Source organism: Zonotrichia albicollis, chromosome 1 (genome assembly GCF_047830755.1).
Source record: "Zonotrichia albicollis isolate bZonAlb1 chromosome 1, bZonAlb1.hap1, whole genome shotgun sequence".
NCBI classification, from domain to species: domain Eukaryota; kingdom Metazoa; phylum Chordata; class Aves; order Passeriformes; family Passerellidae; genus Zonotrichia; species Zonotrichia albicollis.
The window spans coordinates 25548208-25573972 of record NC_133819.1 but is presented as its reverse complement, the minus strand read 5'-3'; the positions used below and the strand labels follow the sequence as shown (position 1 = coordinate 25573972).

General features: G+C 53.0%; 2 protein-coding genes across 11 annotated transcripts in view; one reads left to right on the top strand and one right to left on the bottom strand.

Annotated features, from left to right (window-relative positions):
* Positions 1-246: 246 nt before the first annotated feature.
* Positions 247-25027, bottom strand: DLX6 (distal-less homeobox 6). Of its 2 annotated transcripts, XM_074536277.1 has the most exons (4): positions 24147-25027; positions 23057-23250; positions 15337-21273; positions 12320-14005 (listed from the first exon to the last, which is right to left on the bottom strand). In XM_074536277.1, the coding sequence occupies exons 1-3, from the start codon at positions 24505-24507 to the stop codon at positions 21022-21024; spliced, it is 807 nt and encodes a 268-aa protein (XP_074392378.1). In that variant the 5' UTR covers positions 24508-25027; the 3' UTR covers positions 12320-14005; positions 15337-21021. The 2 variants fall into 2 exon arrangements, with proteins under 2 accessions (XP_074392368.1, XP_074392378.1); XM_074536267.1 differs by lacking the exons at positions 12320-14005; positions 23057-23250; positions 24147-25027 and adding an exon at positions 247-9959 and having other exon boundaries at positions 15337-15469.
* LOC113460621 (homeobox protein DLX-5) overlaps positions 9928-25765 on the top strand; it is a 105421-nt gene continuing 89583 nt past the window's right edge. For 5 of the 9 annotated variants that reach the window (XM_074536234.1, XM_074536235.1, XM_074536233.1 and 2 more), the window contains exons 1-2: positions 13946-15992; positions 16356-17657. In XM_074536234.1, coding sequence (XP_074392335.1) covers positions 14528-15676 — 1149 coding nt within the window. In that variant the 5' untranslated portion in view covers positions 13946-14527 and the 3' untranslated portion in view covers positions 15677-15992; positions 16356-17657. Of the gene's footprint in view, positions 10480-11622; positions 11808-12028; positions 13230-13945; positions 15993-16355; positions 17658-17772; positions 19248-25765 lie in introns of those variants that run through there. The other 4 variants (XM_074536254.1, XM_074536229.1, XM_074536236.1 and 1 more) reach the window with 4 other exon arrangements.

The following is a 25765-nucleotide window of genomic DNA, read 5'->3' as shown; positions in this document are numbered from 1 at the left end:
CAAAAAAAAAAGACAAAATAGTATGGAAGACTGAAAAGTCCATGTTGATGTTTTAAAACACATTTTCATTCTGTGATTACAAAATTTCTTTAATTTTCTTTACACAAAACAAAAGAACTGAAAGAAACACTTGAAGTTGAAATAAAATATTTCATTTCAGTCAGGAAAAATGTATGTTTTACATGACCTAAAAATTTTGTCAGAATTTCTGATTCCTACAGCATTTGGAATTATTATTGAGTGATGATTCAAAGTAAGTTTTTAAAAGATCCATAAAACTTTCCAGTGAAATAAAATCCTAAAAATGTCTGAACTTTTTGAAAAGTGGTTATATCATACTAGCAATGGGTGAAAATCAGAAAGCAATATTGACCATTTCAAGGGAAGGATACTTTTCTGCAGTGAATTTGCAACTTATTTCTTCTACAGAAATGGCAGTAAAAAAAAATTTAATTTCTCAACAGATATTCAAGAAGCCTAAAACTCTCCATGAAATCTCTGCTGATTTCAACTAAAAATCAGATATTTTCAATTTTGACAAAATATTTTCATTTTACTAGGAATAGCTCATTAGGCTATCATTTATGTAAAATATGCTCCCCAAAGTAGTAAAGAAAGTGGAAGATTGTTATTCACATTATGGTAAAATGGGGATCTCTTTTAAAATTTTTCCATTAAAATTTTGATTTATTCAAGAATGTTTGAATATTTTTTAACCCCTCCCATATGAGCAGAATTTTCACTCAAAGAAATTCTCCAACATCTTATGTACATTCATATATTTTAAAAGTATGTCTATTGATGTGTCAAATGTATCTCACTGGAAAAAGCTATTGACTTTTCCATTCTATTTCTTTAATTTTCCACTACTCTTGTGTGTTGGAATACTCCAGGTAGGTGCTGTGTATGCTTCTGATTAGGCTGTGTTTCACAGCAGGGAAACCTCTTATCTCAGACTGGTTGCCTGGTTAAGGAAAAAATAACACATTTAAGGTTGTAAACACAGCTGTGGAAGAAATATTTTCTATTACCTTGCTGTTTGTTTTAATGTACTAAAAAGACATAATTACAGAAGTTTGCAAAAATGCCAAAGTGTAAAACACAATAGTTGGTTGGTCTATGTGTTTCTATTATATGTCTGTATGTCTTCAGATGAAGCTTTAAACAGTCCAAGAAAATCTTTAGAAATGTTTTCTCTACTTTACACACTGATTTGCCCTCATAAATAAAGAATTTTCGGAAAAAAATAATTTAAAAGTAATCTCATAGCTGCACTAGTATTAAGAAGTGTTCAAATCTTGTTCTTGCCATTTTTCATGCCAGCTTGAAGATTTGTGTTTCTATTGTTTCCTTTTTGACTCTGCGCAAATACTTTAAAGATAGGAAATTTGCAGATCTGTGGAAAAAAAAAAGAATAGAGGTTTTGTAAATCTAACCACTGCAACTTCATTTGAAGAAAATGAAATCTGAACTCTGAAAGAGGACAATGCCTTTTTTTTTCAGCTTGCAAAGAAGTAGAGTAATGCAATCCTTTTTATTTCCTATTTAAATAAAGGCAGAAGCGTTTTCATCTGTGGCGTGTAAAGTCTGCTTTGCAAAGAATAAATTCAGAGCACACACATTGTAAGTATTTGCCAAGAGCAGTGGGTTTATATTGGTTGAGTAAACAGCACTATAATATTACAATTATAAAAACAAAATGTGCAGAAAAATGTGATTCTTGCTCTTTTGTTAACACTCTATTAGTTTCTGAAGTCCTAGTGAGAAAAGATTAAATGTGAAGCCCTCAGCAAAGAGCTCTGCTCCATTCAAGCTGCAACACCACCAATTACTTCCCCAAAAAAAGAACTAGGTTTGATAGAGAACCTCAGTCCAAATTCTGGTCATGAACACCTGAAGCCATCTCCCCTGAAATCCTATGTAAAATAACACTAATGACATCCTGGTCACTTCAGTCCATGGAAGATTTCACCTTTTATATCACTGTGTAAAAGCAAACAAAGGGCTGCACACAGTTCCTTTGACTGTGGCTGGAAAGACTCACACTGGCACCAGTGCACATTTGGATCTCACTGTGCCATCCTTTCACTCCACCCACAACTATTATTTTGTTGCCCAGAATTGTTGTAATATGACTGCTTCCCTTCATAATCTCTGCATTTTATCTAGCTTCTTTTCCAAAGCCAGAGAGGATAATTGTCATCTTTTGTATAGCACAGCAGAAAGGCTGAGGACAGGCATAAGGGCAATGGCTTTCTCAATCTGTACCTTCTCCAGACTACAAGTTCACTGAGGCAGAGAGCAACAGCAAGCATGACGAGGTTTTCTCAGCTGTCTAAATTCAGTAACAGTGCCAGAGGAAGAAAAGATTTTGTCCAACCCATCACAGTGGAGCCCTGCAGCAAAATGGGATGGAGAGAGGACAGCTGAGAGCCAAGAACCAGTGCTACAATGAGTAGGGTAAGGCAGAATCTACAGCTCTGTGGCTCCAGGTATTGAACAAGGAGAGGGAAGGTGGGCACACACAGAACTTCCATCTGCTCCCACTGCAGCCAATGGAGACCCTTTCTGTTGGTTTAGCAGGATGTGGATCATGGTGGTGGTTTGTGTCAGGTGGGTTCCCCATGGAGATCAGGGGAAAAGGAAGATGTGGCCATGCACACCGTGTTGTACAGAGCTGTAGGGTTAACTGCTGCTCTTTCACGGGAGGAAAAGTCCCAAAGCCAGGCTTCATCACACACCCACCATTTCTAATACAGAATAATTCTGAAATCAGGGTGATGCGATGTTGTTTGGCAGCATGGGAGGAAAAAGTGGAACTTTTTATGAAACTGACAAAAAGATGTGAAGGCCAGAAGGGAACACAGCAATCATTTGCTCTGGTTTCCTGTACAGCATAACCGTGCAACCTTGTTTGGTCATGTCTCCATCATTCTTTCTTCTTCTGCTTGATCCAAAGATCTCACTTGGAAAAGGAGGCATCTTCATGAAAAACAATGAGTCATGCAGAAGCAACCATAACCTTTTGGACTTCTTTTCAAAAATTAATTTATGCTTTTTGAAAGAAGGAAAGAAAAATTGTAAAACATGTCTTATTTCTAATCCAAATGTATTTTCACTTAAATATCTTTAATGAAAATTCTTTTCCTTCTGTAGGTATCCACCCAGGGGATACTTTTCCTCAAAATATGTGCCTGCATATTCAAAATCTGTCTCTGAAGAAAACCACTTTATTTTTCATTCCCAAACCAAGACATTTTCTTAAAAATACAAGAATGAGCGGGCTTACAGAAGCCCAAATTATACAGCCCCAAGAGGTATTTTTCAGTCACTGACTAGAGAACATTGTGATAAAGAAATCTTAGCTGAAGAAGAAAATAACCTCCATTTTTCCAATAAATTAATATCTTCACAGGAATGTAAAATTAATCTTAAAGCAGAGCATCTTGATGTTTCTTGCAGCAGGCCCTCTTTCAAGGACAAGGATGTAATTCAAAGATGAAAAAATGAATATCAGGAGAAGAAAAGTCTTTTCCTCTGTGCTTATAAATATGGTGGTGACCTTACAGAGCCCCTTGAAGAGACAGCACTGACAACACAGCCCGTGACATCCAACTTCCCTGCAGGCTGCTGGCAGCTGCAGAGTGGATTGTGAAAGATGAAAGAGAGGAAGGTCCTCCTGTACTGCATAGGGAACTTTTAGGAGACCAAGTTTGAATTATGGTAGTGTACGTTTCAGTGAAGAACATGAAACCTAAGGCAGGAGATGGGATGATATGAAATAAAATAAAATAATGCAGCCCTGGAATTGCATGGGGAAAGCCAAGCATATACTTACTTTAGAAGTATTATTAAAAAGGCAAAGCTATAGCACTTGACACAACATGGGTTTTATGTCAGATGCCAGATGTTATGAAGTAATTTTCTAGATATATTCTACTGCTAGCTAGACTATGTACCATTGGTGAGTGCATATTGATGAAATTAATAGGTAAGGCCAGGCAGACCATGTAAGGAATAAGTAATAGGGACAGAACCATATGATAAGACGTGCATTTGCCATTTTAATCTTTAACCTTCACATTGTCCTTGTCCCTTGTTCAGTGTCCCTTCTCATATTCACTGCTCCCACTGTTTAATTGCTGTTGTTAATTTCTTCGTGGATTTCTGTATGGTCTGACACTGCCTGACTTGAGCTGATTGCACACACATTAGCTAAGCAGGAGTTTTCGAGATTTTTTTTCCTAAGGCTGCCATCATCTGCAAATCCTTCAAGATCTAAATTATAAAAGTTTGGCTGACCTCTGTAGGAAAACAACGTATTAGATCATTATAAAAAGAGCAAAAGGAAAATTGCAAGCTTAATTCCTGAGATTTGTAAACTAAAATCCACAAGGGCCTGGAGGCAGGCTTCCCTGAGCCCCTGAGCCAGCAGCCCTGCCCTGCCCTGCCCTGCTGAAAGCACTCCAAAGGGCCTGAAGAGCTGTGCCTCGAATTCCTTGAGCGGTCATCTTTTAACAGGGATGTCAGAGGTCTAAGAAAGCATTCCTGTGGCATTGGGATGCAAAGGGATTTATCTCACATCTGAAGTCCTGCAGAGAGGCAGCAATCCTGCTCCTATCTGAGAGGCCGACAAGTGAGTTACAGCTGAAGGAGATGTGACAGGCGGGAGAGAATAAGCAGAGAGAATGTCTGTGCTGGAGATGAATCAACCCTGTTCCTCAAGGAGCAACTGCCTTTGGCTACCCAGAGCTGAAAGCTACAGTAATAAATTTTAAGGCCTGAAAAGATCATTACAGTCATCCAGCCCAGCTGCCCACTCATCCAGGATGCTGAATTTCCTCAAGTCGTTCATGCCTGCCCCTCCTGCTGCCACAGCTGAGGTCCTTTCCTCCTCTGCTCTTGCTTGGAGGCCCTTCCCAGGATGTCACTGCCATCACTGCCTGCCGTGCCAGATGCCTGCCGTGCCCTCCCTGTGGCACCACCTCTGGGCAGCAAGAGCAGCTAGAGCAAATATTTTCCCTTTAGTGTTCCTGGCAAAGAGAGATTTTACATTCAGCTCTCTCCAGAGCTCATGCTCTGCATCAGAGCAGCAGCTTGGCCCACGCAGTTCCAGATCCATGCTCAAACATCTGTTATGGAAACTTCGGGCAACTGTGCAGGAGCCTTGATTCTGCAGCTCTCACTGCTGACCCAAACTGCAGATCTGGAGAGGGCTCTGCCTGGTTTGTGTCTTGGCTTTCCTTGAAACCACTGGGCCTCACATCAGTTGAAGCACCTACAGTCTGTGGAATAACAACATGCAGCTGCCTGAGGAGCAGGCAGGTAGAAGAAAAACTCCACTGGGAGAAGTTGGGTTTTCTGATTCTGGGTCTCTGCTGGCCTCCATGACCTTAGGAAGATGCCAGTGCTACATTGCAATGGAAGCATGTGGGCTGGGGAAAAAAACCTAGGATAGACTTTTCCTGAAATATCCTGCCCAGGTCACATCTCCATATTTATTGAGATGTGTCCCGTCCATGTGGAGCCCATGAATGGAAGAACAAGGTGAGCTCCCCATCTGCTCCTTGAGCTTATGTGGACAGAGCTCCAAAAGGTAGAGGAATGGTCGAGTTCACTGAATATTTCTCTTTCTGGAGGAGCAGGCCATGACTCAGCTGGGACTGCGAGGAAATGCCCTGCCTTGGGAAGGCTGTGATGCATCAAGAAACAGCTAAGCAAGCCCTCAGCAACCCTGGAAGGCATGCCCTGAGATAGGAGGGAAGGGGGGATGCAGGCAGGAATCTCTTAACATCATCTTGTGCTCCGCATCTGTCTCAGCCTGCTACAGCTGACATTAACAGGAAGCCCAAGCTCCACTCTTCAGTCATCTGGTGCAATCTGGGGGAAATGGGTGCAAGTGTACTCTTTTCCTGTCAGCTCCTTGGCAACTGAAGAGACAGTCACAGGCTGCCCTAAAAAGCAAATTCTAATTCCTAACATTGCATGTCATGGTTTTTATGTGCTGTGTAATTTACAGGCTGGACAAGCGAGGCCAGCAGAGCCCAGTCTGTGGCCAAGCCTGGCAGGGAATCCATCAGCCATGGAAATGCCAAAGTGGCAGGTTCACTTCATTAACCTGAGGCCCAGTGATTCTTGGGCACCCATAAGAAACTGGAAGAGAAGAGGCTGTTCCAGGGATGGGAAATGACCCTTTTGGATGGAGGTCTAAAACAGTGCCTGCACCAGCATTTGAGGGACCACACAGGCTTTGATCCCAAGTTCACATGTGCATCCTTCCATCAAGACAAATGGTGACCTTCACAGGAGCACAAGCATCCTTTCCTTTAGGAGTGACTTCAGTTCCCCAAAGCAGAGCATGTTGTGCCTACGTGGAGACATGACCATTTTCCTCTCCCTGGACCAGCTGCACCCAAAGCCAGAGGCTCTTCAGAAAGCTACTGAAATGTGAGCAAAAAGTCTTAGATGCAAGTCAAACCCTCCTTGAGTTTTCTGTCAAGTTTATTATCCTTCTCTGCTTGCAATTGCTGTTTTCCAAAATCCTTTCCTGCATTTCTCCCTTTCTCACTGTCTCATGAACATTTTTCTGGGCAGTTCACTAGCTGTCACCACCCTGCTAACTTTTGCCCATACTGAAAATTTCAATACTTTTGCAGCGCAATTTCTTTTTTGGCCTTAGGTGAGAATACAAGGACTTTCAGTCCCTTTGCCTCTTCATTCAGAAAAAACTCCTCTAGGTAAACAAGTCCTAAGCCTACGATGAGGAAGGTCCTCAGTTGTAGAAGTTGTTGAATGGTAATCACCATTTTCTGATGCTGTAAAACAAGAGTTAATCTATGTTTCCACTGCGGAGGGCTGTTTGGGGCTTTTTTTTTTTTTTAAGGAAGGGAAAAAATTTCCTTTCATTCTTTGCCAGCAATTTCCATGCAAATAAAGTTTCCCAGCAAAAAACTCGGTGCCCAAGAGAGAATATTTTATCCAGAAAGTGAAAGATTTTCTGTGAACAATTGCAAGATTTTATCCAAAACTCTGAGAGGCTCATCCGAAATATTTCTCTCGTTGGCTGGAAACAAAGCGCTGCGGAGCGAGAGGGGACGGAGGGTGGAGGGTTCGCGCGGAGGGTTCAGCCGGTGGGGACAGTCCCGCGCAGGAGCGGGGCAGGGCGGGGCGGCCGCGGGCACCGGCCGGGGCTCAGCGCCCGCTCGGCCGCGGGGCTCGGCCGGGGCCCCAGCGCCGCCCCCGCGGCAGCTCCCAGGCGCGGGCGGGAACAATCGCCGCGTTGTCCTGCCGCGGCCGCCGGCCCGGCGGCTCCCGCGCCCCGGTCCCCGTGCCCTGAGGGTGCAGCGCTGGCGGGGCCGCCCGGCTCCGCGCCCGCCGCCGCCGCTCAGTCTGGCCCCGGCGGGGGCGGCGGCGGCGGCGCGGCGGCGGGGGCGGGGGCGCGCAGGTAGCGCGGCTGCGCTGCGGCCCCGCGGCCACCGAGCGGCGCTCTTGCCACGGGCACGGCCCGCGCGCCTCCGCACAGCGGCCGCGGGACAGACGGACACGGCGGCGCTGGGACAGACGGACACGGCGGCTGCGGGATACACGGACACGGCGGCGGTGGGACACACGGACACAGCGCCCACCTCCCCCGGGGGTCAGCGGGGCTCGGGCCCGAACGGGCCGCGGGGCCCCGGGCAGCCGCTCCGGCGGCGCGGCGGGCATGTGCCGGTAAACAATGACCATATTGTGAAATGGAAAACAGACTCCGGCTCCCTCCGAACCGCCCGCTCCCACCGGATGTGTTAAATAAAAACCGCTGGGGGAAAACAGCAGAAAGGCAAGAAAATCGGGTTCGGGCTGGGAAGGACGGGGGGCAGGAAACCCGCAAACAGGCGGATTTGTGCGCCCTCAGCCCGGTAATCCTCGCACGGACTGCAACGGCTGCGGATGCCTTCAGAAAAAAAATCAGCTTGGGAGGTTTGCGGTTGGCTCTGTTGGGCTCCTGCCTTTTTTTCCCTATTAATATCGAAGCTTTTTGTTTGTTTGTTTGTTTTTTGTCCCCTGCCCTGCTACTGAATAAAACAAGAGGAAACTTTCTCTGCTGCAGAGATGCAGATTTCCCCCGTGAGCTCTTCAGGCAGCCTGTCGGGACGGCTTGGCCGGGACCCGCCGCGGCTCCAGCGCTGCCGGGGCTGGGAGCGAGACCGGCGCCCAGCTCCTCTCCCGTTCTCTCCCCTAAAACGGCACCTTCCTGCCCGAACGTGTTGAAGTGCAGTGCCCTGGAATTTATGACACAAATGGGCTTTCCTCCCCCTCTCCCCCTCTTCGTCTGCTTAAAACCTCTACCGTCCCTTCCAGCTGGATGCAAACTGGGAGCTTTAATAAACTTACTCTCCCCTTCCCCAGTCATAAACATATATCCCTCTCTGAGTCCTCTCTTTACAATAAAAAAGAAAAAACTGGGGGGGAAAGGGAAGAAATAGAGGAGGGAGAGATATTTCCAATGGATTTAAGTAAGTGAATCATGTAATGAAATGCTTAGGGATTTGTTTAATGTGATTTTATATGAGCTGTGGACATTTCCAAAGCAAACAATAAGTTCAAGTACAACATGCACGGTTGTGTTACAAGTGTTACTCAGCTGGCTGGGAGATCTTCGGTGAGCAAACAGGCTAAATCTGGAGAGTAAACAACTTCAGAAAAATCTACAACTCCAGGTCACTGAAAACAGCCTTTTATTTGTTTTCCTTAGTGTCTAGTAAAATTTGATCCTTTTTTTTTTTGCAACACTGCTGTAAAATCAGCAGGGACGGGCATCAGCAGCCCTTGGCTCTGTCCGGCCCGGGCATGAAACACTCTGCGGGCACCTGAGAGCACAGATGGGTGCGAGAGGACGGGTGCAGGTGAAGGAGGGAGCTGCGGGCCCGGGGGCTGTGGGGACGATTCCCCGCACAGCGCCGGCCGCTGCTGTGGGGCTGTCACCAGGAAAGCGGGCTCTTGCACAGCCTCCGATGGAGAAGCCCCACGGCGGCCTCACAGTGATCCAGTGATCCCCACGCGTGAGGAGGATTTGAGCTCCCTTCGTGAGGGGGATTTGAGCGCCCTTCGTGAGGGGCTCTGACCACCCTGGGCCGGAGGCGGACCAGACGGTGAGCATCGCCCCGGGGCTGCAGGAGCGCACGTCCGTGGGGCCGAGCGGTCACAAGCCAGCCTTGAGGGGCTCCAGAGCTGGCGAGAGAGTCGGGGGCTCTCCAGCCTCGGGCATCGTGCCGCAGGCAGGCTGTGTTTCGCGAAATCCCGGGGTAGGTGGGTGCCCCTAGGCCGGATGGTGCCCCTGGCAGCTGCCCCACATCCCCACGCAGGGCATTATGCCGGGAGTCTCCCGCTGGCGCCGGGCCGTGCCGGGGTCTTGGAAATGCAGGAAATGATGTAACTAAAATTCAAGGTACTTGGGGGTAATGGGGTTTGCTGTGTTTAGCGCGGAGGTCCCGGACGTTTTCCCGGGAAAGAAGGACGGTCCGAGGGACGCAGCCCGGCCAGACGCTAATGGTCATTGTCACCAGATCAGAAATAGAGCTGGAGCCAGGAGCGCCCGGTGCGGTGTTCCCAAGCCATCGGCGTAGCCAAGGGGGACCGGACGGCAAATCCGAGCGGCGTGGCTGCAGCCTCCCCCGGGGCGCTGCGGGCGGAGTGCGGAGGCACCGGGCTGCGGGCTGGCCGAGCCCCCTCGCCGGCTACAGGAGTAGGGGGAGCCGGAAACCTCCCAATCGCGGCGCTCCGACTCGGAGATTGCTGTTGGTATTCACTTTAAAAAGAGGTTGAATTGGACTTTTTTTCCTCCTTTTTTCCCCTCTCTCTCTCTCTCTTTTTTTTTTTTTTTTTTTTTTTTTAAGCCGAAGCTTTGTTGTGCTAAACTAGTTGGACGAGTTAGGGTGTCGCTGCTCCCGATTGCTCTGGCCAATGGAACCCGATCCACCCTGCTGTGCGTAAGAGCGCAATTAAGGATTTAACCAAGCCTATGCTGCGCCCCAGCCAGCAGTCTGCCGGAGACAGACACCGCGCCGCAGCCTCCTCCCCCAGACATGTCTGCTTAGAGCCGAGCAGCCCCGCCGCCAGCCCCTGCCCGCCGCCGGCCCCGAGCTATGACAGGAGTATTTGACAGAAGGGTCCCCAACATCAGATCCGGCGACTTCCAAGCTCCTTTCCAGACGGCTGCAGCCATGCACCACCCGTCCCAGGAATCTCCCACTTTACCAGAGTCCTCCGCCACGGATTCCGACTACTACAGCCCGGCGGGGGGAGCCCCGCACGGCTACTGCTCGCCTACCTCGGCTTCCTACGGCAAAGCGCTCAACCCGTACCAGTACCAGTACCACGGCATGAACGGGTCTGCCGGGAACTATCCTGCCAAAGCCTATGCAGACTACAGCTACGCCAGCCCCTACCACCAGTACAGCGGCGCTTACAACCGCGTCCAGAGCTCCGCCAGCCAGCCAGGTGAGGGCCGGGGACCCGGGGTGTGCGGGACCATCCCGCGGCTTTGGGGAGGCTGGGGGAGCGCTCCCCGGAGGATCCCTGACCCGCGGAGCGCGGGGATGCGGCTTTCCCTGAGCCAGAAGGGAAACTGAAAATAAATAAATAAATTGGGGGGGGGGGGGAAGAGAATTGGGAATGGAAAAAAAAGTGGAGAACTGGTTTACTCGTCTACTTTTTTTGACCAGCTCGCATGAGCTAAACTACAAATTGTAGAACTAGCGCTTTAGCGCTTCTGTCAGCTGCCCCCGGGCCCCCACGGCTGCCTCCCTCCTCCTTCCCCCCGCAGGAAGAGGGAGAAAATAGCCGAGCCTTGTTGCGTGTCTCAAACTCAGGTTCGCGGTGTTGAAGAAAGTTTCCTTCCCTCTGTGCTGGAGGGGCGGGGGAGGAGACTGGGAGGGGGAGACCAGCAGTGGCGGGGCTGCGAAGCCGGGAGCGTTTTTCGCCAGAAAGCGTCGCCGTTTTAGTGCTTTACTTCTTTGTAACTTGTTGTAGGGGAACAAAAAAAAAAAAAAAGAAAGAAAGAAAGAAAGAAAAAGAAAAAGAAAAAAAAGAAGAAGGGGTCAGGGAGGAAAAAAAAATAAACAAGTCCGTGGTAAAGCCAAGCGGCTGGGGCTTGGCTGGGACGAGTGCGGTCGCGGCGGCGCTTGGGGACACGCCGGCGGCGGCAGGGGCTGGCGCGGCAGTGCGGAGGAAGCGGTCGGTGCTTGGGTCCGACCTCGCTCCGGACAGAGCTGTTCCCAGCAGGGCCCCCCATCCTCGCACCGCCGCGCATGCCCTGCGCTCCCGCCCGCGCCGCGCTGCGCGCCCGGCAGGATGCCCGGGGCGGGCGTGGGAGGCGGAGGAGGAGGAGGAGGGCCGGGGGTGGCCGAGGCCGGTGTGGAGGGAGCGGGTTCCCCCCGTCTCACCGCGGGGAGGCTGCGCGGTGCCGCGCCCGGCTGCCGGAGCCCCGGGGGGAGCCGCAGGGGCCCGTCGGGCCGGCGCCGCTGCCCAGCCCGGCCCGGCCCGGCCCGGCCCGCGGGCGGGATGCCGCCCCGGCGGCGCGGAGCGCAGCCTGTCCCGAACTTAACAAGTGTGCGTCTCTCTCCCGCTCTTGCGCCCGTGCAGAGAAGGAGGTGGCGGAACCCGAGGTGCGGATGGTGAACGGCAAACCAAAGAAAGTGCGCAAACCCCGGACTATTTATTCCAGCTTTCAGCTGGCAGCGTTGCAGAGGAGGTTTCAGAAGACCCAGTACCTCGCCCTGCCCGAGAGGGCCGAGCTGGCAGCCTCCCTGGGACTCACGCAAACACAGGTACCGCGAGCGGCTCGGCCCGGCCCGGCTCGGCCCGGCTGGTCCAGAGCCCGGGCTCACCCCGGCGCGGCGGGAAGGGCCGGATCGGGCCCCGGAGGGCGGGAGGGCGGCGGGGCGCCGCAGCCGCGGAGCACCGGCTTGCCAGGCGGGCATTAATGGTGTCTCTTTCCCTCCCCACTCCCCCTTTCCTCCCTTCTCTTCTCCTCCCGCCCCGCTCCCAGGTGAAAATCTGGTTTCAGAATAAAAGATCCAAGATCAAGAAGATCATGAAAAACGGGGAGATGCCTCCGGAGCACAGCCCCAGCTCCAGCGACCCCATGGCCTGCAACTCTCCACAGTCACCTGCGGTTTGGGAACCTCAGGGCTCGTCCCGCTCCCTCAGCCACCATGCCCACGCACACGCTCACCCTCCAAACTCCAACCCGTCCCCTGCATCCAGCTACCTGGAGAGCTCCACTTCCTGGTACCCCGCTGCCAACTCCATCAACTCTCATCTCCAACCCCACGGCTCCCTACAGCACCCGTTAGCGCTGGCCTCTGGGACGATTTATTAGAGCCTGACCATTATTTTTTTTTTTTTTTTTTGTTGCTCCTTGGACTCCTGTGTTTTACTGTTAAGGAATAATAACGAAAGGAATGCATATGGGGAATTTTTAAAAGGGAAAAGAAACAAACAAAAAGATTAAAATGTGTAAAGCTTGTGCATGTAACTTATTGCATTTCAAAGGAAACCCTTTTTTATACAATACGGACGTTTTTTGGCTCAGCTGTGGACACTATCATTGGTGCCTTGAAATCTATGACCTCAACTTTTCCAGAGACTTTTTTCAATGTTATTTTAACCCTGTAAATAATTGTAGATAGAGGAATTAAACTGTATATTCTGAATAAAATAAAATTATTTCGACCAAGAGAAATGTTTCCAAATTACCCCTTCTTCTATTAATAAGAGGGGAAAAAAAATATAATACTGATTTGCTTTCAGAAAGAAAGTGAGGAAAGAGGCCGGGAGCTGGGAGTTCGTGTTCTGCTCCAGTGCCTTGCGGTGTCCCCGCAGTCCGGCGGGATCTGGCCCCTGCAGGTACCCGCGGTGCTCTCTCCCCGCTGGGAAAGGGGCTCTGGCAAGACCCCGTCCATCCCATGCACAGCGCTGTAGGCTGGAGGGAAAGCTGCCCATCCTGATGCGAGAAAGCGAATCTCTCGCCTTAAGCCGCCCTGAATCCTTTCCTGAGAGCAATTAGCGTCGAGAGCTGCACACTCCACAGCCCATCAGTCGCCCGTGTGCGCTCGGCTAATTATACAAATTACGTTTCCGTCAAAGGGAGCCACTAAATATGAGAAAAGAATAAAATGAGGGCCCCGCTCCCCTCGCTCCTGCTAAAAGCCTGCGGCGGCTTCGACTGAAGGAGGACCGTTTCAGAGGTACTTTTATTGTTTTTGTTTTATTTCTACACGATTTAGGGAAAAACCCGTGCGTCAAAGGGCTGCCCAGTGCTGGGGCACGGCGTGGCCGGTGTGCTGCCCGTGGCGCGGACCCCTCGCACGGAGCACGGGCTCTCTCTCTCTCTCTCCCAGCCGGAATCCCGGCCCGGGGCCCCGCGGCCATGCAGTTCCCAGGGGGACCCCCATCCCGGGGGCAGCGGTAACTCACGGCCGTGCGGGTACGGCAGCAGCAGTGAACGTGCCAAAGGCGCCGCTGGAAGGATCCCCGAGATGAAAGATGCCCCTCTGGCAGCTGAGGCTGGCGGGGAGAGCGCTGGAACGGGGGGAGGCGAGGCCTGAAAAGGCACGCTCCTGCCCTGGGGCGCCCTTACCTATCTCCACTCTTCCTCCCCGCTGCCCTCCCCCTCCTTTTTTCTCCTTCCTCTCCTGCCTGCCATGTTTTGTGCGTGTGAGTGTGGTTTGTCCAGTTTTCTCCCCAAAGAAAGAAGCCCGGTTTGCTGTTGTGTAGCAGGTTTGGGGGCTGGTAAATGTCTTGCAGTACAATAGAGCAGTTTGTTCGGTTGCGCTCCCTGCACGCCGGGGAGGCTGCGGGGGTGCCGCGGGCGCTGCTGCCCACCCCTGCGGCCGCCGCTCCCCATCTCTTCCGCCCTTCTGGGGACCGTCTCCTGCTCTTTTAACTCGCTAGGTTTCAGGGACTTCCCGCGACTCTGGGGCTGAGGAAGAGCTCGGCTTCATCTCTTCTGCTCACTTCCATCCTGCGCAAAAAATTTTTTTTTTAAACTTGACCCTTTCATTTTCTTCCGCTCTTTTCCTCATTTCCCTCTAGACAAGCATTCAACCTGCAGTGAGAAATTCTCCCCTCCCGAAGGTCACTTCCCTTTGCAGAAAGGTTTGGACACAGGAGGTGGAAGTCAATTTCCCAGGTGGGTCCACCCACCCCTTTCTCTGAGGAGCTGCCGGGGGCTGTTGGGTTACGGTAACCTGCCGGGGCCGAGACGGCCCGGACGGACAGCGCAGGAACAGCTCCGGGAAGGCGGAGTGCCGGCAAGCAGCATACCGGGCAGAAATGGGAATTCACACAGCGGCCGCTGGACCAGGCATCGCTCGCCTCTCCAAGCCAGCCGAGTCAGCTCGGCTTGGTTTCCATGCCAGTCCCCTACCCTGCTTAATTTCTCCTCCTCCCAGAGCGGGTTGGTGTTGGGCAGGTCGGGAAAAGCCTGACATCCCTCCCCTGGAGAGGATAAGAAAGAAATGCCCTCGCCGGGGCTCCCCGTCTCATGGCCCCGACCTCGATGAACGCTGAGCGCCGCCCGCCCCTCCGGAGAGCCCCGGGCCGAGGGGACGGATGCTCCTGTCCCCTCTGTCCCCGCACACAGGCAGGCACACCCCGGCGCCTCTCCCCGCCTGGGCGCACCCCCTGGGCTCCGGCGGCGGCCGCAGGGAGCCCGGCTTGGCCAGGCCTCCCCCCTGCTTCCCCGGGAAAGGATGGCATGAACTGTCCTTTGTCTGATGCCGGGTTTGGGCTCGGCGGATTGCTGGCTCGGGGCTTTCCCCGCCCCTCCCCCTCTTCCCCTCCCTTCTGTTTTCCTGGCGGCCACTTCCATGTGGAGCCGGGGCAGTTCGGGGAGCAGAGAGGAGCCACATTCCTGTGGGTGCCGAGCGGCTCCAGGGCTGAGCCACAGGGCCTGACACACATACACACACACAGGCGCGCAGACACACAGACACACACGCACAGGGAAGCCTGCAGCCCCCGCTTCCCCAAATCGAGAGCTCCTGACACCGCCTGCCCCCCGTGGGGCTCTCCCGCAGCACATCCACATATCCACCCCCGGCCGCGCCAGCCCCCAGCCGGGACGCACCCCTACATTGCCCCCAGCCAGACACACGCAGTGCCCGCCCCCGCCTCGCACGGCGGCAGGGGCAGCGCCTTCCCGCATCCGCCCGAGCCCCCGCTCCTGCCCGGGCATCTCCCTCTCCGCCCGCGGGCACGGCCTCCATCCTGCCGGGCACTGCCGTCTCGCCGCCGAGCGCCTCGGTTCCCCTCCCGCGCCTTCCCGGGGAAAGGAAAAACACCCCATCCGACCTGTCACGGCGGCAGGGCAGCCCGCTTGTCGCGTTCCTGTCGCCCCCTTACTCCCCTGGGTGTCCCCCGGGCATTCGCTGCCCCGCGGCCGCGCTGCCTGCGCGGGCCTCCGCGCTCTGCCCACTCCACCGCCGGCAGCGCTGTGTCCCCAGAGTGCATCCCACATGTGGCATCAATTAAAGATTTCTGCCACGCAATTTTGCGACTGACAGACTTTAGGTGTTTCGGTTGTGGATTAAGGAAAGGAGATCTATTGCTTCAGGAAAATCGGGGCGGGGGGAGTGGGGTGTGGGAACCCCCTCTTCTTGCTTTCAGTCATTTAAGCGATTGCTTGCAGTAACTCAATAACCTGTTTTATAGGTCAGATAAGAGCTGTGAAAATAGGAAATGCGAAGTTTACATTAAGCCTCTCTTTCTCTTTTTTTAGGGAGAATCTGTGTTGCATCAGTTAAATAGTTCTCTTTGTTCCGTGGTGTGTCTATTTATATGCGATTCAGGGAGGATGATAAACAATAGTTTATCTGCCTGGAATATAGACCTGATAAATCCCGCCACGCACGCACGCCCCGGCTGTCTGTGAGAGCACCTTCCACTGACACGACCCTCAAAGCCGCGGGTAAAACTCGCGACTCCCTCACCTCCTTCATCCCCTTCAGGTGAGGGCCCAGAGTGCCGGCCCCGGCCAGAACCGGCGACAGATCGGGCATTTGGCGAGGAAGAGCTTGGGGGTGGTTTCTCGCTCCTCTCCCGCTGCCGCCTGCCCCTCGGCAGTCCCGGAGAGGCTGTGTCAGCCTCAGCCTGGGTTTTGCAGGATGGCTCCGGCAGCCTCTCCGGGCCGGATGCTGACCCGGCTTCGTGCTCTGCAGCGGCATCATCTGCCTGGCTGCGGAGCTGGCCCTCCATTCCAGGAGAGCTTCACGCTCTCATCGATACGCGCCGTACAACGCGTTTTGTAGGGTTTTCGCCTCGCGCTGTCCACTGAGCTTTCTTTTATTCTCCTGTTTTTTACTAACGCGCAGGGAGAAAAGGGCGCGGGGCTGGAGTGCGGGCTGCCAGGAGCGGCTGCGGTCGGGAGAGGCCAGCGAGGGCCGGGGACGCAGCTCTCCTGCCCATGGGGCCGGCCCCGGGCGCTGCCTCTTCTCATCTGGACCCTGCGGAGACCAAGCGGGGACCAACCGGTCCGGCGGCAACGGCGCTTTGATGATCTAGGTCATTAAAAAATGAAGCGGGTTTGTGTATTTCGTGTCCAGGGTTAATAAAAGTTAATCAGGAGTCGAAAGCCAAGCTAGCCCGGTGAGTTAACCTCGCTAGCTGCAGGTAGTCCTGTTAGCCAGGCTCTTTTGATTAATTAATTACAATTGAGTCGGTTCTGTGATAATTTCCCTAAGGACCCCTGAGGACCGGTCCAGCGGGGGCGCGGGGGCGCATAGGGCTCCACATCCCGCCGCGGAGAGCGCCCTGCGCCGCATCCCGCACCCCGCGCCCTCCTCCGCCCGGTGCCGGAGGTCCCGAGGCCGCTTGCACGAAAGTGACGTTCAGTCACCTGAGAGGAGGCACAAGACAATGGCGAGCCCTCTTTTGGGGATGGGTGGGGAGCTCGGGGATGCTCCGGGTGCCGGGGAGAGCCGAGCCGAGAGGCGGACTGATGCGAGGCGGGAGCCGAAGCTGCAGTCCCTGACTGCACATCAGGCTCGCAGTCGTTGAGATTTGGACACGTAACGCTGCAGACCACTGATTTGCTATTTTCTTAATTCCCGCTCTTCTCATTCCCTATGAATCAAACAGTCTTTTGTCCTTCAGAGTTTGATTTGATCGCTACTGTTCACATTTCACTTTTGTATTTTTCCCTCCCTATACCATTACTCATTGAGTGCCCCGTGAAATTACAATCGTACATTTTCAACTCAGCAACCCATTTGCAGTGCAAAAATAGGGTCTAAATAATGGCTGAATTAGCCCTACTGGACAGTTTCAGATGTAACACTCTGTAATAATTATATTGCAGGCTGGATTAGGATGCTATTATCATAATCTGGACGTTTACAATTATCTGTAATTTGCAAAGATGCGCCAGGTCTTGATTACAGCAGGTTTTTTTTATCAAGCTAACCATCACTAAACAGTGACAGTAATAACAGCTAATTTTGCTGGCAATATAAGAGGTGCTGGGGTGTGCAAACAATTTCACACCTGGATGTGCTCACTCAACCAAGAATATAGAGAAAGAGCTTCTGCCCTGAGACTCAGAAAAATATTCTCCACTGCTTCTGTTCAGTACAGATTTCTAGACCCCGATCCTTGCTTAGCAGATTTTCAGAGGGGTAAGTTTTGGGGCTCGCTCGGGTTTGGGGCTGGTTTGTGGCTGCTCCGCGCCTCGCCCGTCGAGGCACGCTCCGTCTGTTCTCCCTCCCCACACCGGCGGTCATTCCCTCGCAGGTGGTTTCTCTCCCCGGCCGGACCCCCACGGATAAGCGCCCCCTTTGCCCCGATGCTGCCGGGGATGCGGCGGGAGCCCCGACGGGACGGGCTGCCGGAGGGGCGGCGCGGGACTCGGCGGAGGAACCGTGCGAACCCCGGGCCAGCCCGGTCCGCCCGTGCCCGCGGCGGGGTGGCATAAGCGCCTTTCCGCGGCTCCGGGGCGGCCAGCGCCTTTCCACAGCTCCCGGGGCGGCGGCAGCGCCTTTCCGCGGCTCCCGGGGTTCTGGCAGCGCCTTTCCGCGGCTCCCGGAGCGGCGGAGCCCGGCGGCGGCGGGCGGGCGGTGTCGGGGCCGGCGCAGGCAGCCGGCGGCGGCAGGTTTGGCGCTGCCGTGGGAGCTGCCGGGCTCCATCCATAGATGACGCTGTTTCACGAGAGTCTCCCGGGGCGGCCGCAGCGCGAGTGGGAGCCGCCGCTGCCATTCACTCCCACCCCGCTCCCGGGCAGGCCTACCTTTCCCACCTTCTCCCACGCCACTAAGCTAATGGGGCTTTTATTATTGTTGTTAGCGTTTATTTGCTCGCTCGCTCGCTCGCTTGTTGTCTGGGCTTTTTCTGAGCCTGTTTGAGGAATCGCTGGCGGGGGAGGAGGGCACGGCGCAGCCAGAGGCTTTCCGCGCCGGCACCCACGCGCGGCGTGTGGGGGAGGACGAGACCCCACGAGGGGCAGCGAACCTCCCGCTCCCCGCCCGCAGCGCCGGGACGGGCGGGCGGACGGACGGACGGACGGACGGACTGCCCGCCGCCACCCCGCGGGGCGCACGCAGCGAAAGGGTTAAAGCGCCTGCGGGGGCCGTGCGGGCCGGGCCGGGCTGGGCCGAACCGGGCCGGGCTTCCCGGGGCATCCTTGGCCCTTGTGCGAGGCGAGGGGAGCCCGCACAGGGGCCGGCGTGGGGGAGAGGGGGGGTAAAGCGGGGTTTTCTGAAAGATGCACACAATGCTGTTGGTTTAAATGTATGGTAGCTTTCTCTCCAGTGTCATTTGAATAATTCAGTGAGCCCCACTACCAGCTGTACTTCTGAAGCCTCTTCCATTCTTTTCAGCATTATAATTTTGGTTAATTTTCAATTTTAGGCCCTACGTCTCTGCAATTTGTGTATGAATAACAGAATAATTTTCCTCTTTTGTTTCGCCTTTCCTGTTCCTGAATCTAAATAAAGATGGCTTTTTAGTATTAAAAGTGGAAGAAAATTACAGGTAATTATCTTTGACGGTAAAAACGCTGTAATCAGCGGGCTACATGAAAAATTACTCTAATTATGGCTGCATTTAAGAGAATGGAAAAAAACCTTCTTGTGGATAAAAACCTTAAATTGTCCCCAATGTCTGCTTCAAATTGGATGGCACTGCAGCTGGAGGCTTTGTTCAGAATTGATCCTGGGGAGCTCTGAACCCAAAGTTTCACAGTGGGAAGGGGAAAAAAAGAAAAGAAAACATTTTTCCTAATGTAACAATACGAATGGTAGAAAATGACAAGACTGATCGGTTTTAAAGCACTCTGAAGACTGACTGAGCGTGGAAGTTGCTCAAAAAAAAAAAAACCAAACCAAAAAACACCCCCCAAAAAACTGGTATATTGGTAAGTAGTCTTTGCTTTGTGTCTAATTATAGTGACTGTCCTTTTGCACGACTGTATGTAGCTGTCATTATATGGAGCACTCTGAGGATCTCTATTGACTTCTGATAAATGGCTCAGTGGTTTCAAGGTTCATAATTTGAAGGATGCCCAGGTCTCTAGCCATTAATTCTCGCAGTATGGGGCACCCAGCTTGGATGAGGAAAAGGCTTTTCATTGTCAGTTGTTGCTGTGCTTTCCACAAGCCGGTGCGGCTGAAGCTGGCTGGACAGCGTGTTGTGTGCCTGGGCACCTCTCAGGGCTTTGCAAAACATTCCTCAGCTTGCATTGTCTGCTCTTTGAAACAAAGGAGGGCGCCTCCTTTCTTAATAATTTGGAGTCTCCAACCTTTGGGAAGAAAGACAGGGCTCTGAGCTTTGCCTCGGCGAGGAAGCTCAGTTGAGCAGCGGAGCAGTGAAATCGCAGCAGAAATGGCCGGGTGATTAGCAACTTCGTCTAGGCGTATCTTTGTGGACTCGGTACTCCTGTCTTTCAGCCGTAGCCTTAAAACCAACTAAACCACCAGCTACCCCACCCCACTTCATCCTTTCTTTCTTTGCTTGCAGATATATGCTTTGGTAGGGGTGTCTGTGCACTCAGGCAAGCTGGGCACAGGGATCCCTCTGCCCGGGCTGATCTGGGGGGCAAGTCGGGGCAGGTGGGGATCCGCTAAGGTGAAGAGAAATAGGAGCCAGGCGGGCGTTTTGTGGTTTTTACTCTATATATGAAAGAAGACAAAAACATACAAAGTATATGTACAACTAAAATTCAACAATATATACAGAAAGGTTGCTCGGGGAAAGGTCCCTCTCGCTCAGTGGTTGAGGCTGCCGCCGGGCAGCGCTGAACCGCCCTTCCCCAGCCCGCGGCGGCGCGCCTGGCTCCGGGTCCGGCCGCGAATCCCTCGCTCTGTCTTTCCTGCTCGTCTCCGGGAGTCCGTCCGGCTGTGTGCGGTGTGGGGCTGTGCGGGTGAGGGGGCTCTTCGGGTGAGAGACGGTGGTTTCTTCTGAGCCGCAGCCCATTACATTTTGAGAAAGCATGCAGATTTTGCTTCGTGGTAATGTTCCAATCTTACAGTATATTTGCATTTTTTTCAACCAGTTCTCCTTTTCCACCCCCCCAATCTTAATTTTTTTAAAAAATCACTTCTTCTGCTTTTTAATCCTTTCCCCAGTTCGGATTTGGTGAATAAAAATGAAGGAGCTTTGACTAGTCTCTCTTTCATCATGTAATATCTTTAGCTCATTAAACAAGTAAAAACGGCTGCCATGGTAGATTCAGGTTCTTGTGGGCAAAGTCTGTAAAAAGTTTGTTTTGACGTATACTCCACAGAGAAAGAGGCTGGTGCCTTGGAGTCCAAAGGAAAATATCCTAAAGAGAAGTGTCTTCTGTGCGCCAGAATGAAAATTGTGTCTTTCTGTTCAAGATCAATCGCTGAGGTTACTTAAAAAAAAAAAAAAATAAAGCCACTCTGTCTCTTTGCCGCATCTACAAGTTCACACAGAGCCTGTTAGCTGGCACGGCTTGGCAAAGCAGGGGAACTTCTTGCCATGTCGAGACGAGGCGTTCTTGGGAGATTATTTCTCTTGGACAATTCACATCATTTGTGGTCTCTGCATTGTGTCTTGATGTGGAGAAGAATACCAGTGAGAATAGCCAGGCATGTAGCTGTTTGGAGGCATATTGACTCCCTTGGCAGAGGCTGAAACGTCCCAGACTGGAGGCAGAGCGGGAGAGCGAGGGGAGAGGGCAGCGGAGCCGGGCAGAGGGTCGCTCTCGTGGGGGTTACTGCCCTGCTTCAGCAGCTTCTTGAATTTGGAGCGCTTGTTCTGAAACCAGATCTTCACCTGTAAACCGAAACGCATCAGATATTAGATATTAGGCTGCCGTCAGCGCCCAGGGCACGGCAGGGAGGACCCTGGGGGCCGGGGGTCTAATCGGGAGAAAGTCTTGAGGGCACACGCCACTCGGGTGTGGAGCTGGCGATGGGAGAGGGGAAGGAGGGGTAGCTACGGCTGCTCCCGGGTTTTGGATGCAGCTGGAGAGAACAGGGGAGGCAGAGCAGAGCTGGAAAGCGAGAGGGATGCAGGTTTTAACCTGGGATGTTGTTTTCCCGAGCAGGCCACGTTGTTGTTTCCCTGAGCAGACCACATGCTCTGAGGTGTCCCGTTTTAGCACCTCATTCAGAATTTTGGAGGTCATTTGATCGTTCGGGCAAACTGTTGTCAAACATGGGCAATCATATGATTTTGTGCCAGGAGACAAGAGCCAATAGACAAAGGGCATCTTACAAAGAAATTGTGCTTCTGAAATCCTCACGATCAGATCAAGCAGTCCATGCTGATGTGGCAGGGGAGGAGGCATAATAGAACGAGGATTGTGGCTTTATATTAAAATGGATTAGTAAAGAAAGAATATTTTTATTTTCTCTATGAGTAATAGTATATCAACATTGTTTTGGGTCTCATCCTGCTCCTAACCCAGCAGAACTCCCGAGGAGGGAGCCTGCACTCGACAAGGTGTGCAAGGATCAGGCCCACCGGCAGGTCAGAATTATCATAGCAATTATATATAGGTAAAGACATGTATACAGAATGTAATTTTTTTAAATCAATCAAACAGAAAACAATTTCCCCATGCGTATTTGACCTCTTAAACTTTGCAATCATAATGTATGGGGATAAGCAGGGGTTCTTCTCTAGCTGCAAGATCAGGATCGGGCCCCTAAAAAAAAAATCTATGCATACGAGCGAGAAAGAGAGACAACAGTGAGACAGAGCGTGCATGCTGAGGATACTAAAATCCCATTTGCAAAACCATCAGGCCCATTCCCATTATTAATGTTTGCTGAGTATTTAAAAATCGCTGTCTGTAAGAGACTGTTACCAATGACATTGATAAAATCCTGAAGTTATTTGCTAGGCTCATAGATTCACATGATAACATTTTGCCCGGATTGATCCCATCTATCCATGCTCTTCTCCACAAACCCCAGCCTGGTAAGCCTGTAATGCCTCGTATGTCTTTCAAGCTTAAATTAGCAGAATGGCACAGCTACTCCAACCACACTTAACTATGGCTTAACCTGCCATAATTTTGTACACGGCTGTCTTTGATCTTCAGATCTATTATCACCTTCCGTACATTTTGCCCAAGGCTAACCACTGCATTTGCGTTAGTCATCCAGGGTGAATTAACTATTGATTTAACAGGTATTTCCTAACGCGTTCCTGCTTCCCCTCTACCTATAAACGTTGCGAGGAGGCAGCTTTGCTTTCAGCTCTACCTCAGGCCCAGCGATTCCTTGCCTTTGTTTTGTTCTCCTTTTCACAGCTGGGCAATTGCATCTCAGTGCCGGAATTATCTGAAAATACAGGCAATTTTAAAATATCATGTGTGGCATCAAAAGGGAGCGCTTGCTCGCAGCCGGCTGAGGGAAGGGCGCTTTCAGCTCTCTCTGCCCGATCTCTGCCGCGCGTTAGGTGAGTCCCAGCGTGCAGAGATGGGAGCCGTGTGCTTTACCTTTTCTACCGCTCCCGACAGAGGCCAAAATGTTTAGGGAGCATCATACTTTGCTTGGCCTTTGTTGCTCGAGCAGGGTTTCGGTGATTTGGAATTCCCAGTAATTACCTGTGTCTGGGTAAGTCCTAATGAAGCTGCCAGTTCAGCTCTCTCTGGAAGTGCCAGGTACTGAGTCTGCTGAAAGCGATGATTTAAAGCCTGGAGTTGTAGACTAGAGTAAATGGTTCGAGGCTTCCGAATCTTTTTCCCTTTTCCATTAAATCTGATTTCACCGTTTTCAATCACTGTGGTTTTTTGCTGATCTGCAAGCAAAACAACACAGCTGAAACATCACCCTCCTTAGCTATTAAACGCGGGTATTTTGGCTGCCACGGCTCCTGAAAACGCCAAAGCCCGTCCCGACGCCTGTTTAACCCCACGGCGCAGGCACAGGCTGCCGCTCGGGAGCTACCGGGAGAAAAATCAGCTGTCCGGGCATGGTGGGCACGCTCTCCTTGTTCCCGGGAAGAAAAACAAACAAAAAAAGAAAACATTTTTTAAAATTTAAAGTGCAGCGCTGGCTTTGCGAAGGTATGCCTCGTTCCAGGGCCATCCAGGTTTTACTCGGCTAATTGACTTCGCGTCGCCAGCTTGGTGGTCAGTGAATCACCAGTCCGAGACTTTTAACAATGCTTCCCGCCCCCCCCCCCCCCCCCGCACCTCTCCCGTGCCCCTCTGGATGGATACGTACGTCTCCCTGCAAAAAAAGAAATACATAAATCAGACGGCCCCCGAGCGGAATGCGACCCGCTCGCCTGGAAACTTTCACTCCTCAGGTGTTAGCAGGAATTTTGCCTAAAGCCGGTCCCGCCGTAACAAAGGAGCGCCGAGCGCAGACCCTCGCCGCCGGCCGCGGGGAGCGGGGAAGGCGCCGGTGGCAGCGCCACGGTAGCGCCGGCAGCCGCCCGAGGCGCGGAGGGAGCGCGGCGACCCCGCCGCCGGTACCGCGGCACAGGCCCGGGAGGGGCAGAGGGAACGGGCACCCCCCGCCGATCCTCCCGCCGTCCGCGCACCCGGGGCTGGCGCCTGCCTCGGCGGGAGCGGGGGCACGGCGGGGGTCGTTCTGCAGGTGCCCGGAGGGGGGGCCGGGAAGACGCCCGGGGATGGAGGGAGCGGGGGGAGAAGCTGGCAGCGGGTTCGGGAAGCGGTGCCGGCTCACCTGCGTCGTCCGCCCGCGTCTGGCTGGCCGAGCTGCTGTTGTGGTAGGACTGGAGGTAAGGGCTGTGCTGCGAGTGGCTCACGTAGGGGTAGGCGGCCAGCGAGCGGTGGTTGTAGGAGCCGGCGCTGCCGGAGTAGGGCGAGCTGTGGTGGTGATGCTGGTGGTGCGGGTGCGAGCCGGCGGCGGAGTGCAGGCAGTGCAGCGGGTAGTGGGCTCCGGCCATCGCCGGCGAGCTCTGCTGGGAGTGGGGCGGCGGCGGCGGCTGCGGCGGCGGCGGCTGCTGCTGCCCGAACTCCATGAAGGCGGATTTGGAGGAGTCTTGCGCGTCCAGCCCGTCAGCCATCGTAGTCATGGTCATCATCAAAGTTTGGGAGGGAGAGCGCGGTGCTCCCCGGCTCGCCCCCCGCGCTCTGCCTCCTCTCTGCCCAGCCACCGCCGCTCCCCTTACCCGCCGCGGCACCGCTGGAGAGGCGGCGGTGATTTAATTTAATTTCTTTTCTTTTTTTTTTTTTTTTCTTTTCCGCCTTTTTTTTTTTCCTTCCCCCCCTCCTCTCCAAGGAGCCGTTGTGCGAGGGGCCTCGTTCACTGAGGGAGGGGAGGAAGGGGAGGGCGGTGTGCGGGGTGTGTGAAGGGGGAGGGCGGGCTACTCCCGCCGCTTTTTTGCGCCGCTCTTTTCCCTCATCCCCCCGGCGCGTGGGGTGGGTGTTGTTTTTTGTTTTTTTTTAAAGGTTTTTTTTTTCTTTCCTGGAGGGGGGGGGCGTGGAGGGTGGGGGCAGTTTGAGGTGGGAGCCGGGAAAGTTGGGGCTCCGGCGCTCCGACTCCAAGGGCAGGGACGCGCACGAGTCGAATGGTTCGGCTCCGGAGGGCAGCGCCTCCCTCATTGGTCACTCGGCCCCCTGACGTCATAGCCGGCAGCGCGCGCGGAGCCCGCGCCCGCCCCCCTCGCGCGCCCCCCCCCCCCCAAGAGCCGCGCGCGTTGCGCGCCCCGCGCGGGAGGGGAGGGGGGGGGAGCGCCCGTGCCCATCCCCCAAACCCCCAACCCCCAAATCCCAAACCCCGAACTCCGCATCCCCCCCCGCGCACCAACCCCGCATCCCCCCGCACACCAACCCCGCATCCCCCCGCGCACCAACCCTGCCATCCCACACCTCCCCCCCGCCGCCTCCTTGCGCGGTATTTTCGCAGCGGCGAAGCGACGCGCAGCGCATTTTCCCCCGCTGAACGCAGCAGCAGCGGCAGCAGCTCCCGTAATGGCTTTCAAATATATGCAAATGGCTACGTGCGGTTGGCGGTTTTGGCAAAAAGCTTGATTAGGATATAAACGACCCAAGGAAAAAAAAAGTGCCTGCGCCCTAAATTTGTCTTTAGATTACAATTCCAGTTGATTTTATTTTATTGTCAACATTGTTAATGATAAAAATAGAGTCGTTTTACAGTTATTTTTACTTTCTGGAAGGAGGCAATTAGACTTCTAATCAGGAATACACAAAAATCTCCCATGATTAACTGCAGTACTTTGTTCAAATTGCTGCTATAAAATTCAGAACAATTTGCCTGTAATGATTATGGACTGGGTTTATTTTGGGAGGTGGAATAAAAGTGGATATAGCATAAATTAT